General features: G+C 41.7%; 1 protein-coding gene across 1 annotated transcript; it reads left to right on the forward strand.

Moving 5' to 3' along the window:
- The first annotated feature begins 5,925 nt into the window (after positions 1-5,925).
- Positions 5,926-19,965, forward strand: LOC123771190 (low-density lipoprotein receptor). The gene is made up of 4 exons (XM_069309376.1): positions 5,926-6,310; positions 15,769-15,902; positions 17,174-17,362; positions 19,960-19,965. The coding sequence occupies exons 1-4, from the start codon at positions 6,256-6,258 to the stop codon at positions 19,963-19,965; spliced, it is 384 nt and encodes a 127-aa protein (XP_069165477.1). The 5' UTR covers positions 5,926-6,255.
- Positions 19,966-20,434: the final 469 nt, after the last annotated feature.

Genomic DNA, 20,434 nt, shown 5'->3' on the forward strand with positions numbered 1-20,434 from the left:
AAGAGAGGAAACACACACACTGCATCTATTGTTCCTGCCCGCCATCTGAGGAGCTGGAAGACCTCGACAACCTGTGACAACTAGCCTTGCACCTTGCCTGTAACCACTGTTGTAACCCTTTTTGTGTAATGAAGTTATAAATAAAATAAAATGGCAAAATACACAAAATATAAGGAGTGGTAGGAGAAGACAATATGTGAGCGTACTCGGGTGCCCCACAAGGCTTCCCCGGATGCTGCATATCTTCTTCCAGCTCGGGGGTCCTCGACTGATGCAGGTGGTGCAGACCTCCACATGTCTCCATGTGCAGTCAATTAGCAACATTTAGGAGTTGGTTAATGTAGTGAATGATCCAGTGATACGTGACTCCTCGTGCATGGTAGTGTGACGATGAGTGGAGTGACTAGTGAATACTGTACCTCACCTCAATACAGTTCTGTTAACACCGTCATCTAAATGCCTATTGTATCTGTATCCATATTTAGCCGCAAGCATTTTACTGTTTTGCCTTAAGAAGTTGAGCGCACTTAATGATGACAAGCGATCACTTACAATTAATGTGTGTCAGTTTTCGATGCATGGACTTACTGTTGACATTTGAGTGTGAGGAGCATGGACATTAGGTCGGTCTGAAGGGTAGAGACCTTCGTGTTTATATGGACTCATCACTCAAAATACGACCCAACGATCATTGTCAAGACAACTGCAGTTCCAGAAGCACCTTTGGTGTGACGTAAGGAACCATCAGTGTATATGACTTGGGAAAGGAAGTGCTCACTAACTAGAACTGAGATATATAGTCATAATGGCTTGGCGCTTCCCCCCCCCCCCCCCTGATAGTTCAATTCAATAGTTCACAAACTAGAGTATCGGTTTGGTATAAGGGATTGTTTTTGCATTTAGACGAAGCAGATACTAATTGTAATAATTCGCGAGTTAAATATTTATGAGACATTCGTTTCGACCACAGGAGTGAGAAACACTTCTCTACAATATTTTTTAACATAAATCACTTGTGAGTCATTTGTAAGGCGTTCTCTCAAGACAGGCCAGGATTGCGTAAGTTCATTTTACGAATTTAGGTTAAAATGTGGACTAACTTAAAATTGGGTCTATTCTTAGCATTTTTTCATTTGGGTACAGCTTCAATAAATAAAATTTTAGATAACTGTTAACCTTTATCGCTAACCCAGTTCACAGGATAAGTAAATGTGGTACAAGGTGGGTGTTGAAGGCGGCAATAACCAATCAGCGAACGGGACGCTGGGTAGCGGGCGGGGTTTGGAGGCAGAGTGGCCGTGGCGGTGGGACTTACCACACTCACCACGCGGACGGTACACTACACACCAGGGCACCGCTCCACACGCCAGGGCACCGCTCCACACACCAGGGCACCGCTCCACACACCAGGGCACCGCTCCACACACCAGGGCACCGCGCCACACACCAGGGCACCGCTCCACACACCAGGGCACCGCGCCACACACCAGGGCACCGCTCCACACACCAGGGCACCGCTCCACACACCAGGGCACCGCTCCACACGCCAGGCATGTTGGTTGATCGGTGAATACAGTTTGCCTTGGTGCTTCATCACCACTCAACAATAGTAGTGATCTTGGTGCTTCATCACCCCCCCCTCCCATCATAGTGATCTTGGTGCTTCATCACCCCCCCCCTCCCATCATAGTGATCTTGGTGATTCATCACCCCCCCCTCCCATCATAATGATCTTGGTGCTTCATCACCCCCCCCCCTCCCATCATAGTGATCTTGGTGCTTCATCACCCCCCCCCCTCCCATCATAGTGATCTTGGTGCTTCATCACCCCCCCTCCCATCATAGTGATCTTGGTGCTTCATCACCCCCCCCCTCCCATCATAGTGATCTTGGTGCTTCATCACCCCCCCCCCATCATAGTGATCTTGGTGCTTCATCACCCCCCCCCCCTCCCATCATAGTGATCTTGGTGCTTCATCACCCCCCCTCCCATCATAGTGATCTTGGTGCTTCATCACCCCCCCCCTCCCATCATAGTGATCTTGGTGCTTCATCACCCCCCCCTCCCATCATAGTGATCTTGGTGCTTCATCACCCCCCCCCTCCCATCATAGTGATCTTGGTGCTTCATCACCCCCCCTCCCATCATAGTGATCTTGGTGCTTCATCACCCCCCCCTCCCATCATAGTGATCTTGGTGCTTCATCACCCCCCCCTCCCATCATAGTGATCTTGGTGCTTCATCACCCCCCCTCCCATCATAGTGATCTTGGTGCTTCATCACCCCCCCCCCCTCCCATCATAGTGATCTTGGTGCTTCATCACCCCCCCCCCCTCCCATCATAGTGATCTTGGTGCTTCATAACCCCCCCCCCCCTCCCATCATAGTGATCTTGGTACTTCATCACCCCCCCCTCCCATCGTTGTGATCTTGGTGCTTCATCACCCCCCCCTCCCATCATAGTGATCTTGGTGCTTCATCACAATCCTCTTATCTTAGTGATGTTGGTGCTCCATCACCACCCACCTTACATAGTGGTATTTTGGTTCTTCATCACCGGCACCCATCATAGTTATATGGGTACTTCATCACCCCCCCCCTCCCAGATCGTAGGGATCTTGGTGCTTCATCATCACCACCCAATTATAGTGATATGTTGCTTCATCACTGCCACCATATCATAGTGATCTAGCTGGTCCATCATCACCACCCTATCATAGTGAGTTTGGTGCTTCATCACGACTATAATATCATAGTGATCTTGGTGCCTCATCACCACACTATCGTAGTGATCTTGGTACTTCATTCCCCCCCCCCCCACAGTGATGTTGGTGCTTCATCACCGTGGAAAACCGACTTGTGAGATTTATATTTATTTAATTTATATAGATTTATATAGAATGTTATATTTTATGTTATTTTATATATTTCGGTAGCAAATTGTTTGATGGTTAAAGTGGACTTTATTTCTTAAAATTCCCACAAATCGACTACTTTACACATTACTGGGGGTGGGGGGTTATGCTTTACATTTAGTTAACCATATAAATTATTGGTTAGTAGACATTCACTACAGTATTAAACCACATATTTAACTGATTAAATTGGGAGGCATTATCTTTTTGTAGGTAGGCCTGTTCCACCAGTATGAACAAGAATGATCACACCAAATAATCCTCATGGTTGAGGGTGGTATCTACATTTGTACTGGTGTCCCAAGTAATTGTTATTACTTCTTCCTCTTCAATTACACCTGTCAAAGGGCACTCACAAATAATAGCAGTAATCCTAATATATGACAGCTAGATTAGAGGAATATAGTAATTATGATTTATGAGATGAGTCCAAGAAATATTTACCATGATTTTGTGTCTCGCTTGCATCCTGACCGTTAATATTATATATCGAATATTAAAGACCTCTAATAACCTAGATAATACAGGAATCGGAAAAAATACTTCCCTTTGATAGTAGACGATGCGTGTTGATAATGGAAGCACTAATTTACACTCCATAACTCTCCATGCTTAAAGTCAATATGTTGAATATGAATTAGTACATATGTGGTATATTCCCAGTTACATTTTTTCCAAGGCCCAAACCCTTCCTCACGTACCAATTTACGTCTCACAGTATCCGTCCATCACCGTAGACAGCAGAATAGTCGTGATTGGTTCAATTATAATGAAAATTGTAGTTTTCAGGTCCCACATGGGTTGTGAAATTTACCTACTGTTGTCCATGCTCTTAAAATATTACAGATCAGCTATATCCAATTGTAGGCTCGTAGTTTTGTTTTGAGAAATATTACTTGTTCATAGTAAATTATAATAAGGACTATAAATTATTACATAATATAATAGTGCTTCATCAATCAACATTATATACACTAGTTTGTGCTTTAAAAATCTTTAAAGAATGTATTTTAGGAACGTCAACAGAAAACAATGTTACGTTGGAATGTCTTTGGGGTAAACTACTGCAAACAGGATGGCAGAGTGTCTACTACCTACTGTAGGATGGGTATAGGATCGTCTACCACCTGTTAGGTGGGTAAGGGGTCCATACAACTTGTAGGATGGGTCTGGGCCCAATAACTACCCATAGGATCAATAACTACCCATGCAGTCTCTGTGGTGTAGTGGTAAGACACTCGCCTGGCGTTCCGCGAGCGCTATGTCATGGGTTCGTATCCTGGCCGGGGAGGATTTACTGGGCGCAATTCCTTAACTGTAGCCTCTGTTTAACGCAACAGTAAAATGTGTACTTGGATGAAAAAAACGATTCTTCGCGGCAGGGGATCGTATTCCAGGGACCATAGGATTAAGGACTTGCCCGAAACGCTACGCGTACTAGTGGCTGTACAAGAATGTAACAACTCTTGTATATATCTCAAAAAAAAAAAAAAAAAAAAAAAAAAAAAAAAAAAAGATAGGTATGGGGTCCACTATAGCCAATCACGACAATTCTGCTGTCTACGGCGATGGACGGGTATTGTGAGATGTAAATTGGTACGTGAGGAAGAGTTTGGACCTTGGAAAAAATGTTACTGGGGATATGCCACATATGTACTAATTCATATTCAACATATTGACTTTAAACATTAAGTCATATATGTGCTGTCTTGTGCGAGAGCGGTCGAGCGGTGGTCTCCTCCACCCTCGAATCAGGCTTCTTCATATCAATCTATTTTCGTGTTGTTAATTCAGTTGGTTCAAGGCAAATGTTTTTATGATATTTATAGTCCCAACACCACTGTATTAAGAATAATTCCAAACAGAATTACCTGGTGAATTTAAAAGCGATGTGGCATTGATCTCCCGTTTTTTATCGACGGAAAATTCCATTAGTCTTTATTTTCTGAGGGTTGACATTTTAATACAAACAGCAGCAATATTATCTGCATATTGTACAGAATATTGGTAAATGTTGTCGGGTTTTCCGACACTCACTCCCCCTCCCCCATCGTAGAGACCTTTGTTGTTTATCACCACCCGTCTTTCGTAGTGGTCTTGGTGCTTCATCACAACACCCCCCCCCCCCCCCCCCAGATCGTAGTGATCTTCATGCATCGTCACCACCACACTATATTAGTGATCTTGGTGCTTCATGACCACTCCTCATCATAGTGATCTTGGTGCTCACCACAACATCGTCATCGTCATGACCACTCCTCATCATAGTGATCTTGGTGCTCACCACAACATCGTAGTTAAGCTTTACCTTAAGTACCGTCCGTGGGACGACCTTTAATTGGGTTGTTGACTGTTGTTGTGTAGAGTATACCCTCGTGGTGGGACGTTGTGTCTGCTGTACCTGCAGGTATACAATACTGTATTGTGTTGTTGTGTAGAGTATACCCTCGTGGTGGGACGTTGTGTCTGCTGTACCTGCAGGTATACTATACTGTATTGTGTTGTTGTGTAGAGTATACCCCCGTGGTGGGACGTTGTGTCTGCTGTACCTGCAGGTATACCATACTGTATTGTGTTGTTGTGTAGAGTATACCCTCGTGGTGGGACGTTGTGTCTGCTGTACCTGCAGGTATACAATACTGCATTGTGTTGTTGTGTAGAGTATACCCTCGTGGTGGGACGTTGTGTCTGCTGTACCTGCAGGTATACAATACTGCATTGTGTTGTTGTGTAGAGTATACCCCCGTGGTGGGACATTGTGTCTGCTGTACCTGCAGGTATACAATACTGTATTGTGTTGTTGTGTAGAGTATACCCTCGTGGTGGGACGTTGTGTCTGCTGTACCTGCAGGTATACAATACTGTATTGTGTTGTATAGAGTGTACCCTCGTGGTGGGACATTGTGTCTGCAGTCTTGTGTTAATTTTTAATTTTATTAATTTTCTTAAGCCTTGTGCAAGATTTTGTAATGGAATTTACTGTTTACCAATTATAAAATACAGTGACCTCTGCCTCCCACAGCAGCAGTGACCTCTGCCTCCCACAGCAGCAGTGACCTCTGCCTCCCACAGCAGCAGTGACCTCTGCCTCCCACAGCAGCAGTGACCTCTGCCTCCCACAGCAGCAGTGACCTCTGCCTCCCACAGCAGCAGTGACCTCTGCCTCCCACAGCAGAAGTGACCTCTGCCTCCCACAGCAGCAGTGACCTCTGCCTCCCACAGCAGCAGTGACCTCTGCCTCCCACAGCAGCAGTGACCTCTGCCTCCCACAGCAGCAGTGACCTCTGCCTCCCACAGCAGCAGTGACCTCTGCCTCCCACAGCAGCAAAGGGCGCAGACATGGTTCACGTGAGACTTCTCTGGTTGCTGGGGCTTACGTCCGTGTTACTGGCAGGCAAGTTAACTACATTGTTTCCATCGTCGCACAGTTTAATGGGGTGATTTGTAATGGGGCAATAAGCTAGTAAGACTTTACGAGCATATTGCCGTAAGAAGGCAAGGATACAGGGAAATTGACAGGGTAGACAAGGATGGATAATTTAATACGGGTGGTACACGAACACGGGGACACAGGTGGAAGCTGAGTACCCAAATGAGCCACAGAGACATTAGAAAGAACTTTTTCAGTGTCAGAGTGGTTAGTAAATGGAATGCATTAGGCAGTGATGTGGTGGAGGCTGACTCCATACACAGTTTTAAATGTAGATATGATAGAGCCCAATAGGCTCAGGAACCTGTATACCTGTTGATTGACAGCTGAGAGGCGGGACCTGCTGTTGTACTCACCCAGGTGTTGCTGAGGGTCAAGCTCTAGCTCCTGGGACCTGACCTGCTGTTGTACTCGCCCAATTTTAGCTTAAGTTCGAATCGTAGCTTTGTGCATTTTTAAGCCACAACTCCACACTAGAGATGCATTCTGTAATGCTTGTCTCATGTATGTTGTAGAACAAATCATATTAGATTCACAAATTCTAGCAATGTTTTTCTTCTTGTATCTCTGGTGTACATGCAGTTCGTCCGTATATCCATTTCCTGATACTCTTTTTTTGTGTTTACTTGGACTTGAATCTCAGTTCATCACTGTAATGAAAATTTCTCTGTTGTTCATCTTAACTTCATAACATGCACCTTTGTGCATATAGTCTCCAATAATACCCTTCAGTTGATCACAGCATCCCAAAGCACTCCTTAGTTGATCACAGCATCCCAGAGCACTCCTTAGTTGATCACAACATCCCAAAGCACTCCTTAGTTGATCACAGCATCCCAAAATAAGTCTTAAATATTAAATCTCACTGATTACCCTTCATTTTATCCCATTATCCATAAGTACCACGTTCATCATAGTATCCCAAAATACCCGGTAGTTCATCTTCGTCTCTGTAAGCATCCAGGAGTTCATCATAGTCCCATAAAGTACTCTTTAATTCATTGTAGTCTCCCAAAGTACTCTGTTCTTAATCAAAGAATCCTAAAGTATTCTAGTTCTCATCATAGTCTCGTCAACCACCCTATATTACTAACAAGTCTTCCAATGTATATCTTAATTCATCATAATCTTCCAAGGATTCCCTGAATTCATTATAATATCTTGTAATACCCCTTAGTTTACCCTAGTATTCCAAAGTACCCCAAGTTCTTCATGGTCTCAAGTGTTAACCATTAGTTTATCAAAATTTCACAAATGGACCTCATTATTTACCATAATTTCCCAAAATACCCTAAATTTCCTTATCGTATCCTTTGGTTCGGTAGAGAACTCCAAAATACATTTTAGTTCATCATGATTTACCAAAACTACTCCATATTTCATCGCAGTAACCTAAGCTAGTTCAATACTGTCTCCCAAGTATCAGATCACAATAATCTCCCAAAGTACCCCATAGATCACAATAATCTCCCAAAGTACCCCATAGATCACAATAATCTCCCAAAGTACCTCCATAGATCACAATAATCTCCCAAAGTACCCCGTAGATCACAATAATCTCCTAAAGTACCCCGTAGATCACAATAATCTCCCAAAGTTCCCCGTAGATCACAATAATCTCCTAAAGTACCCCGTAGATCACAATAATCTCCTAAAGTACCCTGTAGATCACAATAATCTCCCAAAGTACTCCGTAGATCATCAATAATCTCCTAAAGTACCCCGTAGATCACAATAATCTCCCAAAGTACTCCGTAGATCATCAATAATCTCCCAAAGTACCCCGTAGATCTTATATATCTCCCAAAGTACCCCTTAAATCACAATAATCTCCCAAAGTACCTCCGTAGATCACAATAATCTCCCAAAGTACCCCTTAAATCACAATAATCTCCCAAAGTACCTCCGTAGATCACAATAATCTCCCAAAGTACCTCTGTAGATCATCAATAATCTTCCAAAGTACCCCGTAGATCTTATATATCTCCCAAAGTACCCCTTAAATCACAATACTCTCCCAAAGTACCTCCGTAGATCACAATAATCTCCCAAAGTACCCCTTAAATCACAATAATCTCCCAAAGTACCTCCGTAGATCACAATAATCTCCCAAAGTACCTCCGTAGATCATCAATAATCTCCCAAAGTACCTCCGTAGATCACAATAATCTCCCAAAGTACCTCCGTAGATCACAATAATCTCCCAAAGTACCTCCATAGATCACAATAATCTCCCAAAGTACTTCCGTAGATCACAATAATCTCCCAAAGTACCCCGTAGATCACAATAATCTCCCAAAGTACCCCGTAGATCACAATAATCTCCTAAAGTACCCCGTAGATCACAATAATCTCCCAAAGTACCTCATAGATCATCAATAATCTCCCAAAGTACTCCGTAGATCATCAATAATCTCCTAAAGCACCCCGTAGATCACAATAATCTCCCAAAGTACTCCGTAGATCATCAATAATCTCCTAAAGTACCCATAGATCATAATAATCTACCAAAGTACCTCCATAGATTATAATAATCTTCTAAAGTACCCGTTAATTAATTCAAAATATTAACCCCAAGAACCCTCTAATAATAATATTCCAAAGTACCATTTCTTCATCATAATATTGCAAGAACCAAATAATTCATAATAGTATCCAAAAGTACTCCATAGTTCATCATGGTAAATGTACTTTGAAATACTATGATCCAAAACGGGGCACTTTGCACGACTATGATGAACAAAATTTACTTGATAGGTGAAAGGTGTTCTTTTGGACATTATGACGAAGAATGGAATACTTTACAATTATATAATGAATTACAGTGTATTTTGGGATACTATGATGAATATCAGTGTACTTTGGGATAATTTCATAAATAACAGTGTATTTCGGGATACTAATAAGAATAACAGTGTACTTTGGGATACTATGATGAATAAAAGTGCACTTAAATAAATAAATAAATAATAAATAAATGTTTATTCAGGTAAAGTACATACATACAAGAGGTTATACAAAAATTGATAGATTTATAGATAGAGCTAGTACATACAATGCCTAAAGCAACTATTACGCTAAGTGTTTCGAGCAGGAAGAAGATTAAAGACTAAAACTTAATACAAATTGAGATTAAAGTATAAAATGTGTTGAGAAGAAATACAAATAAAAATAAAAAAGGTGGGAACATGGCAGAAAAAGCAGCACAAATACAATTAGGTCGACAAACAGCGTTGTTTAAAATAACAGACATGTGTTGACAATAGAGGGGTAAGGTAGGTTACAGGGAATTTATTAGGTAGTGCTTTGTTTTTATCTTAAACTGGTTGAGAGAGGTACAGTCTTTAACATGATTGGGAAGGTCATTCCACATTCTGGGTCCCTTGATTTGTAGAGCATTTCTAGTTTGATTAAGTCGTACTCTAGGAATATCAAAACTGTATTTGTTTCTGGTGTGGTGCTCATGGGTTCTGTTACAACCTACAATGAAGCTTTTGAGATCAGGATCGGCATTACAGTTCAGCGTTTTATATATGTATAACACACATGAGAGAATGTGCAGTGACTTAATATCTAACATATTCAGAGATTTGAGTAGGGGTACCGAGTGATGTCTGGGGCCAGAGTTGGATATTGTCCTAATAGCAGCTTTGTGTTGAGTAATTAGAGGACGTAAATGATTTTGGGTAGTAGAACCCCAAGCACAAATACCATACTTGAGATATGGATAGATGAGGGAGTAATAGAGCGTCACCAGGGCAGGGTGAGGTACATAATATCTGATCTTAGAAAGAATGGCAACAGTTTTTGAAACTTTTTTGATATATTTAGAATGTGACCCTGGAAATTCAGCTTGTGGTCAATAAGAACACAAAGGAATTTGCCATCTATTTTGTAACAAATTTGGGTATTGTTTATCCTGAGATTTATTTGATTAGAGCATTTATTGCCAAACAGAATATAGAAAGTTTTGTCAGTGTTAAGGGTGAGTTTGTTGGCAGATAGCCAAAGATAGACTTTATTTAGCTCAGTATTTACTGTGACATTTAGAGCAAGAGGGTCAGGACTGGAGTAAATGTAGGTTGTGTCGTCAGCAAATAGAATTGGTTTGAGGTTTTGGGAGGCATTTGGAAGGTCATTAATGTAGATGAGAAAGAGGAGAGGGCCAAGTATGCTGCCCTGAGGAACACCAATGTTGATGGGTAGGGTGGGAGAAAATTAATTATTCACAGAAACATACTGGAGCCTGTCAGTAAGGTAAGATTTGAGGTATTGCTGGGAGTGACCTCTGACTCCATAATGATGTAATTTAAGAAGAAGGTTTTGGTGGTTGACAGTGTCAAAAGCCTTACACAGTTCCACAAATAACCCAACAGGGAACTCATTTTAGCATGAAGGAACTCAGAGCTGCATGAATCAAGGTAATCATACTAATAAGTGCATCGTTAGTGCTTTTTTTGGGTCTGTAGCCATATTGACAAGAGCTAAGTATATTGTGTTTGGCTAGATAAGAGTAACGCTGCTTGTAGATTAGTTTTTCAAATATTTTTGACAAGTTAGGCAGGATTGATATAGGTCTGTAGTTGTTAACAACTGTGAGATCACCACATTTGTGGACAGGGGTTACTCTCGCTTTTTTTAGAATATCTGGAAAGGTTTGGAGTTTAAGTGACTTATTGAAGAGCAATGCAATAGCAGGGGATCTGGAGTTTTTTTGTAAATTAAAGTTGGTATCTCCTCAAGGGCACTAGCCTTTTTTTAAGGGAAAGGATTATCTCATTAACATCAGTGGAATTTGTAGGCTTTAGGTACAACAGAGACTGTGGATAGTTACCTGTAAGATAGTCCTTAACATCAGTACTGGAAGATGGAATATCATTTGCAAGGGATGAACCAATGGAAGAGTAGAACCTATTGAACTCAATAGCAGAATCAGAGGCTGAAAGCTGACCATCGTTATTGGACAGGAGTATTGGTTTGTTATTTAAAATCTTCTTTGATCCCAATATCTGTGAAATTGTGTTCCATGTTTTCTTAATGTTGCTCTTTGTTTGGGTAAATTTATCTTCGTAGTATTTAGTTTTGGTTCTTCTAATTATTTTAGATAGCAATAACGAGTAATTTTTTGAGAATTCTTTGGAGACGGTTCCTAACCTATACTTCTTCTCAAGGTCATGTTTTTTATTAATGGATTTAAGTATTCCCTTTGTAAGCCAAGGATTGTTTAGCCTTTTGGTTGTGACTTATTTCGTTAGCATAGGACTGTGGGTGTTATAAAGGCTGAGAGTTTTTTGAAGAAAAGATTGCACTGCTAGGTTGATGTCTCCTATGTTACCTAACTCTGACTCCCAGTTGACATTAGCAGCAGCAGTTATAAAATTGCCTATAGCAGTTTCATTGTGCAGCCTAAAGCTTAACTCTCTTGTCTCTAGAGGTGGTTTGTTAATGTTAGGAGAAATGTGGGGTTTGTAGTGCTATCGGTGATTATACCTGAAGTAAGCGGAGAGGTTATGTTGGTCCAGATGTGATCTAGAGTCGTGGCAGTGCTATCAGTGATTCTAGTAGGTCTAGTGATTAAGGGTATGAGGAAGCAGGAATTCATACAGTTGAGGAAGCTAACAGCAGTAGGGTGTTCAGGCTCGCAGAGGTCAATATTAAAGTACCCTGCGATAATTAGATGGTTTTTGTTCAGTCTGTTATCTAGTATTAGATTTCTATGGTTTGAGTTGAATTTGGACACATCAGTGTTAGGAATTCTATAGACTGCACCCACAGACAGGACAGACTCGGCACCCTTGACTCTGAAACTGGCGAAGATATACTCCCCACAGCAGTCTCTAGTTCTAATTATTTTTAAGCATGTTAATTCTTGGTGGTAGTAAAGAGCAGTACCACCACCTCTCTGCATTTGACGACAGTTGTGAATTGCTGAGTAGTTAGGCATGTTAAAGAGTTGAGTATTATCCTCTTTCAACCACGTTTCAGTATGTATAATAAAAGAGAATTTGTTGTCAATAGTTTCAATCAAGGCACTAACATCATCGAAGTGTTTACCTAGAGATCTAACGTTCAAGTTGATTACAGAGATACTGTGATTATGTATTAATACATTGTTTACATCATGTGCCGTAAAATATCTGCAATTTTGATCATTAAAGTGAGGATTGTCATAGATAGTGGATAAGAGGTTTAGTACTGGGTCTATACTTGTCTGCATTAAAAGGCTGGTTGTAGGAAAACAAGGCAAGAATGGCAATTACAAAATAAATTTTTGATATAAAAGGGGGAAAAAATATATAAACAAGACTATACAACACAAACGCAAAATGAACAAAAAAAGAAAAATGAGGTAGATTGCTGGCAAGTACTCTCAGGTACACTGTAGGTAATAATTTGCATTTTGAGACACAGGCAAAGCCAGGGGTACAATGGAGTAAGGGAGTATGGCGAGGCTAGGCAACCTAGGTAATAAATGTAATCAAAGAAAAAAGTTGAATAATAAACATTGGCAAATTTAAGCTAATCTTTATTAACTATAAATAGTTTAGTTATGATCGTATAATTAATAAGACCTAAAGAAATATTAATGGACTCAATTAATTAAGTCTAATAAATGACTAGTAAAAAGTAAATTAAAAATTAATTTAAAAAGTGAAACAAAGAGACTTAGGATACCTAGCCCGCAGTAGGTGACAAGGGGGTTAATTATGTTGACTCATTGAGTGATAATAAGGTGAGACAAACCACACTGGGAGAGGAAAGTGTTGAGGTTATCCTCATTAGCAACTGTAAACATTCTACCTCCTGAAGTCTTTCTCACTTTAATCACGCCATCTCTAACGAAGCACTGATGAATTGCATCTGGGTTTTGATGACGGATTTGACGCAGGCGGTGGAGTAGTTGCTGTCTTTTTGTAGTCAAGCACTCGTTGATGTAGATGCCCTGTCGTTGGGATGCAGCTGTCCGGACAAGATGTGATTTCATGGACTGGGACGACAGATTCAGGCGAATTTTCCGCTGGTTTTGTCCTGATGGATTCTTTTTGCCTACTCTGTAGGCAGCAATAATGTCTGTTTTGTTACTTGTTAATGTATTTTGTGTCTTACTTAGAGGTACTATGATGATTAACAGTGTTATTCTTCATAGTACCATCATCTATAGTTATTCATCATCATCAGAGGAGAGGGGGGAATGGCAGAAGAGAGATGAGGGAGGGGGAGATTGGGAGGGAGGGGGAAGAGAGATTTCATATTTATCTGTCTGAAATATCTATGAACGCTACCCTTGTTGTAATAACTCTTTTCTTACTTCTCTCTACTCTTTCCCTTCATCCAATACCCCAGGTTAACTCTGTTACAGTCCAGTATGACTCCCCCTCACTGAACTGCCACGAATATAAGTTGAATAATAAATTAGGAAGACACAACAAGAATAGGGGTTATTAATTTATAACTAATAATTAAAATCATTAAAACATGGCCACCATCTTCCCAACCATAAATGAATGTGTCTAAATTATTGTTTCCCCTGGAAGGAAGGGACTCAATAATCCTGGAACTCAAAGGGGCAAGTAAATGAAACTTAATTGGATTAATACTGTAATCTTACTGAACTGAAAAGGGAATTCAAGAGCGACTTTAATATTCATAAGATGGAGGAGAACACAGAAACTTTCCAAGCCAATATATCAACCACATATACAAAATGACAAAGTAGAAAAATATATTAAAAAGGGGATTAACTGAATACCACTGGAACCAATGTATTTTTCTTTATTAAATTAAGCACGTAAATTAAAATCAAATTTGAAAGGTCCTAGCACATCCTAAGAGGCAAATTGGAAAAATTGTGAGGTGTATTTCTGTTGTACCAAAACTCAGACAGACATTACCTTAATCCTACAGCCTCGGCCACGATGCTGAATGGCTGGCCCTACATGTCAGGAGACCTGTACCCCAGTAAGCCCCAAGACACACTAACTAATATTTTCTAAAAACGCTTACCAGTGGGATAGGCTCCACTCCCTAGTTCCTAGGCCCAATTTAACTCCGCCTATCCCAAGCCTATGGCCAATGGATTTAAACACAACTGGGTGATCTAGAATCTTGGCCAATGGCATGAACAGGCACTACCCTGTGGGGACCCCGCCTCCACAGGCCTCCATGGCTTCAACCAATCAGAATCAGGCTTGACCATAAGGGTCAATTCCTCTTGACAGAAAACTCCAGTAACTGGGACAGCACCACTACCGTCCTGTGGGAACGTTGGCCGGGCTCCCACGTGTAACTTGAGAGCACAAGTTTATTGGCCCTGAGGTACTATTTCCAATTCGTCACTGGAGAGATGGACAGGAGAGGGAGGGGAACAAGTGACTTCAAACTGTTTATGGCCACGAGGGTCAGACTGTGATGAATGGGAGGGGTGACCAAAGGGAGGGAAGGCAAGCGAGGGAAGGGGAAGGAGCTATGGTCTGCACATACCATTACATGTCTGAGGTAGGAGACCGGATGCTTAGGGCTAGCCTCACCCAACTCTCACACATGCAGCCCGTGGGGTATGGGAGTGTCATAGGCCAGTCGAGGTTGGCCTCAGGGCTACACTTTATGAAATATCGGCATCTAGACTTTCCTTTACCCTCCTGACATTTTAATGAAGTACACTTATTTATCAATTTTAGTGCTTCGTTATAATATATTTGCAGAGAAAGAGAGAAGGAAGGATAAGCTGGAGACAGATGATGTTAGCAGAAAGGTGAAGAGACGGGGAAGATGTTGGTGAGAAAGTTAGAGAAGGTTGGATGGGGGGGGGGGCGTGAATACAGGAAGGAGGGGGTATAAGCATGAGATATGAAATAGGGGGGAAAAGGGTGGGGATGTCTGGGGGTGGGAGACCCGGGTTCAACCGGGTACCCAGCACAAGTATCACACACATGTGAGGCCAGTTATGTAATTCACGACACCAGCATACAGACTATTTTGTGTCAAATAAAATAGAAAGGAAAGAGATATAACACCAGATTTGTCCCAGTGCTGAGAGGCACGAGTGAAGAAACATAATTGATATAACTACGACATACAAAATATTTAGGTAAGTAAGCAAACCGGACAGAGGCAGGATCTTTAACAAAGGATAAACATGGAAGAAATCCGTGAACTTGAATGAATTACATGAATGTAAGGTATTTTTTAGGGTTAGAGGAACAAATAATAGGGATGGACAATGAAAAGTATTGGAGGAGGACGCCTCCATCTACATTTTCATTAATAGAGATGAAATCCCCAAAGGTTCCAAAACCTGTTTACTAATCGACTGAAGTATAGAAAGCGAGACACAAGAGCTGGAGCTAGCAGCGTAAAAGTATCTTGGTATGTATACATTAGTTAAAACATCGTTCTAAAGATATCTCTCTCTCTCCCGGCAGGAACCGAGGCAAGGTGCAGCTCCGATTATGATATCGAGTGTCTCAAGGGCAGTCACTGCATCAGTCTTACCTCTGTGTGTGACTCCAGCAAGCACTGTAGCGACGGCTCCGACGAGGACCCCTACGTCTGTGAGGTACTGTGGCGTCCTTCCCTGTTTGTTAGTGCATCTGGTCTGTCTGTGAGGTACTGTGGGGCCCTTCCCTGTTTGTTAGTGCATCTGGTCCGTCTGTGAGGTACTGTGGGGCCCTTCCCTGTTTGTTAGTGCATCTGGTCCGACTGTGAGGTACTGTGGCGTCCTTCCCTGTTTGTTAGTGCATCTGGTCCGTCTGTGAGGTACTGTGGCGTCCTTCCCTGTTTGTTAGTGCATCTGGTCCGACTGTGAGGTACTGTGGCGTCCTTCCCTGTTTGTTAGTGCATCTGGTCCGTCTGTGAGGTACTGTGGGGCCCTTCCCTGTTTGTTAGTGCTTCTGGTCCATCTGTGAGGTACTGTGGCGTCCTTCCCTGTTTGTTAGTGCATCTGGTCCATCTGTGAGGTACTGTGGCGTCCTTCCCTGTTTGTTAGTGCATCTGGTCCATCTGTAAGGTACTGTGGCGTCCTTCCCTGTTTGTTAGTGCATCTGGTCCATCTGTAAGGTACTGTGGCGTCCTTCCCTGTTTGTTAGTGCATCTGGTCCATCTGTAAGGTACTGTGGCGTCCTTCCCTGTTTGTTAGTGCATCTGGTCCATCTGTAAGGTACTGTGGCGTCCTTCCCTGTTTGTTAGTGCTTCTGGTCTGTCTGTGATATTTTGTGGCGCCATACCATGTTAGTGCTTCTGGTTCTTTTGTGATTTACTGTGGCACCCTTCTCTGTTTGTTAGTGCTTCTTTTTCGTCTGATAGGTACTATCAGACGGACCAGAAGCTTTATAAAAAGAACACCAGTTTACTGGGTATATGCTAACAAGAACACTAGGGTACTGAGTATGGGGTAACAAGAACACTGTTAATTACATAAGTGTAGTTACAGGATGAGAGCTACGCTCGTGGTGTCCCGTCTTCCCAACACTCTTTGTCATATAACGCTTTGAAACTACTGACGGTCTTGGCCTCCACTGTGGTACCGGACATATGCTAACAAAAACAAGGGTACTGAGTATGTGGTAATAAGAACACTGTTTTACTGGGTATATGCTAACAAGAACACTGGGGTACTGGGTATGTGGTAACAGGTTCACTGGGGTAATGGGAATGTGGTAAAAAGAACACTAGTGTACTGGGTACATGCTAACAAGAACACTGGAGGTACTGGATATGTGGTAACAAGGACACTGGGCTTGCACCTACAATGGCATGGGTTGACCCATTTATGGGAATAAGCTGGTCCTATGTTTTATAATAATGACTTCTTTTGTTTCTGTGCATTAGAGCTGGACTAGATCAAGCTCACAATGTGGCAGCGGACGTATTCACTGTTCCTCACCGACTACCCCCCGTTACCGCGGATATAGTTCCTTTGGTACATCCTATGATGACACCACCAAGGACTGTGTCAGAATTGCTGAAGCTTGTTCCAGATCATCATGTAGCCCCTCGTTGAGTTCCCGCATGTGTGAGGTGAGTGTTGGTTGAGTACATTGTGTTGCAATGCTGTAGCTCCAGGTTGTCAAAGACATTAAAGTAACCAGGAGATTGATTTTGTGGCCAATTTAAGTTCATATGTTATGAGAATTCATCAGTTACATGAATGATAATATTATATTTTCAAATAATCTGAACATAATTAAATTATATATATATATGTCGTACCTAATAGCCAGAACGCACTTCTCAGCCTACTATTCAAGGCCCGATTTGCCTAATAAGCCAAGTTTTCATGAATTAATGTTTTTTCGTCTACCTAACCTACCTAACCTAACCTAACCTAGCTTTTTTTGGCTACCTAACCTAACCTTACCTATAAATATAGGTTAGGTTAGGTTAGGTAGGGTTGGTTAGGTTCGGTCATATATGTTCGTCAATTTTAACTCAAATAAAAAAAAATTGACCTCATACATAGAGAAAAGGGTTGCTTTATCATTTCATAAGAAAAAAATTATAGTAAATATATTAATTCAGGAAAACTTGGCTTATTAGGCAAATCGGGCCTTGAATAGTAGGCTGAGAAGTGAGTTCTGGCTACTAGGTACGACATATATATATATATATATATATATATATATATATATATATATATATACATATGTCGTACCTAGTAGCCAGAACGCACTTCTCAGCCTACTATGCAAGGCCCGATTTGCCTAATAAGCCAAGTTTTCATGAAATAATGTTTTTTCGACTACCTAACCTAACCTAACCTAACTTTTTCCGCTACCTAACCTAACCTTACCTATAAAGATAGGTTAGGTTAGGTTAGGTAGGGTTGGTTAGGTTCGGTCATATATCTACATCAATTTTAACGCCAATACAAAAAAATTGACCTCATACATAATGAAATGGGTAGCTTTATCATTTCTTAAGAAAAAAAATAGAGAAAATATATTAATTCAGGAAAACTTGGCTTATTAGGCAAATCGGGCCTTGCATAGTAGGCTGAGAAGTGCATTCTGGCTACTAGGTACGACATATATATATATATATATATATATATATATATATATATATATATATATATATATATATATATATATATTAATATATTTTGGTAGCAGTCTTTCCTGTAGACATATATTATTAAATATGACCGAAAAAGTAAGATTAATAATTCTAACACGAATTTTCTCAATCTTTCGTACATTTCTTTTCACTGTTGGAGGTAAATCAAAAATCAATTCTCCAAAATTCATTTTTATTTCTAGTCTGACGCGACACGAGCGCGTTTCGTAAAACTTATTACATTTTCAAAGACTTTAGTTCACAAATACACAACTGAATAGAACTTACGCATCTCCGATTTTATATCTACATTTGAGTGAGGTGGAAGGGGTGATGTGGCATTAACACAAGACAGAACAAGATGTGGCATTAATAGGGTATTAATTTCATCAACACAAGACAGAACAAGGGTATTAATAGGGTATATAATATAGAAAGAACAGATAGGCTATTTCAACACTTGTGTACAATCCTTTCGCTCAGAATATCAAACGTGTTGCAGGCGATGAGTCACAATAACGTGGCTGAAGTATGTTGACCAGACCACACACTAGAAGTTGAAAGGACGACGACGTTTCGGTCCGTCCTGGACCATTCTCAAGTCGATTGAGAATGGTCCAGGACTTGAGAATGGTCCAGGACGGACCGAAACGTCGTCGTCCTTTCAACTTCTAGTGTGTGGTCTGGTCATCAAACGTGTTCACGTGCAGAGTTCATCAATCCCCAGTATTTCTTCACTGTCCAGTAGCGTATCCAATCTTACTGGGAAGAACACCAGCGAGTTCACCGGTACGTGGGCCAGCCCACTGACAGTGTCATGAGGTGCCTGTACCCCCACGACCACTCTCCAGCTACTCGCTGGCAGAGTACCTCAGCCACACACGGAGCGGAGTTACAATACAGGGGTAGTGATCCCCTGGCAGCAGTCTCTAGCGACCAGCTAGCAGCACTACTCAACAGGCACCTCCATGTCGTCAGTCTCTCCCCCCCCCCCTTCCACTAAGGCAATCCCAAAGGTACGCCGATCTTTTCAACACTAAAGCACTAGCAGCTACCACACTGCTTCATCGGCGGCGGCTTACTTGGTCGTTTCCAGGACCATGTAGGGTGACCGTGGACTGCCCAAGATGAACTGCAGTCTCCAGTGTCGCGGCCCCCAGACGTCACCTCTGTGGACACAAAAACGTCATCAATGACCTTGCCGATACCGGCGAAACTAGGAAATAGCACTACCCACTGGGGAGTTTACATTGTGCTCTGTAGCACACACTAGGTGGCGCTGGTCTTGATGCGTCTCCTCACCAGAGGTCACTCACAACGACCCCTCTGGCTGACCAAGGCAGGAATCTTGAGCCATTTGCAACTACTAGATAACCACCACCAGATGGCATTGTCCATATTACGTACGATTCCCGGACAGTTCGGGTGCAGACTCGTAGATGGCGCTGGAACTGCCACTCTACCCCCTGACAAAGGTAAAGAGTCCGTAACAAGGGTAAAGAGTCCAAGTTTGAGTCTGTGTATGGGTACTGCAATGTCTCTGGATATCTTTTTGCCAGGCTTGAAAGAGGTACATACGAAAGTACGGTACCTCTTTCGTACTTTCGTAAAGTTCGTATGGTACGAAAGAGCCACCCAGTGGCTTGTTCGTACCATATAGCATTGGATCTTCCTTCCTCTACTTTGGCTCGAGAGGAAGGCAGTTTTGGCGACTTTTGACAGTTGAGATTATTTTCTTCTTGATTTGCTCCTTAATCTGTGAAAAACTTGGAGGTATTTCAACCTGAACAACAGGTAGAGCAGTGGCAGTTTTTGCTAATGAGTCTGCCATTTCATTACCATCTATGCCAATGTGACTTGGTATCCAATTTAGGGTAATTGACAGCCCTAGATTATGGGCTTCTTTTCCTATATGTTGGATTTCTATGAAGAGTTGTATATTATCTTTGTGCTGACTGGATAACAATGCCTGGAGCAAAGATATAGAGTCGGAATGAATGATATCATGTAAATTATTCTCAACTGAATAGTGAA

Source organism: Procambarus clarkii, chromosome 65 (genome assembly GCF_040958095.1).
Source record: "Procambarus clarkii isolate CNS0578487 chromosome 65, FALCON_Pclarkii_2.0, whole genome shotgun sequence".
NCBI lineage: Eukaryota > Metazoa > Arthropoda > Malacostraca > Decapoda > Cambaridae > Procambarus > Procambarus clarkii.

Excerpts from the sequence above, each read along its gene's own strand:
- LOC123771190 (XM_069309376.1), top strand. The coding sequence starts at position 6,256 with ATGGTTCACGTGAGACTTCTCTGGTTGCTGGGGCTTACGTCCGTGTTA. Across the intron at positions 6,311-15,768 it reads TACGTCCGTGTTACTGGCAG|GAACCGAGGCAAGGTGCAGC; the intron begins GCAAGTTAACTA and ends CTCTCCCGGCAG. Across the intron at positions 15,903-17,173 it reads AGGACCCCTACGTCTGTGAG|AGCTGGACTAGATCAAGCTC; the intron begins GTACTGTGGCGT and ends TCTGTGCATTAG.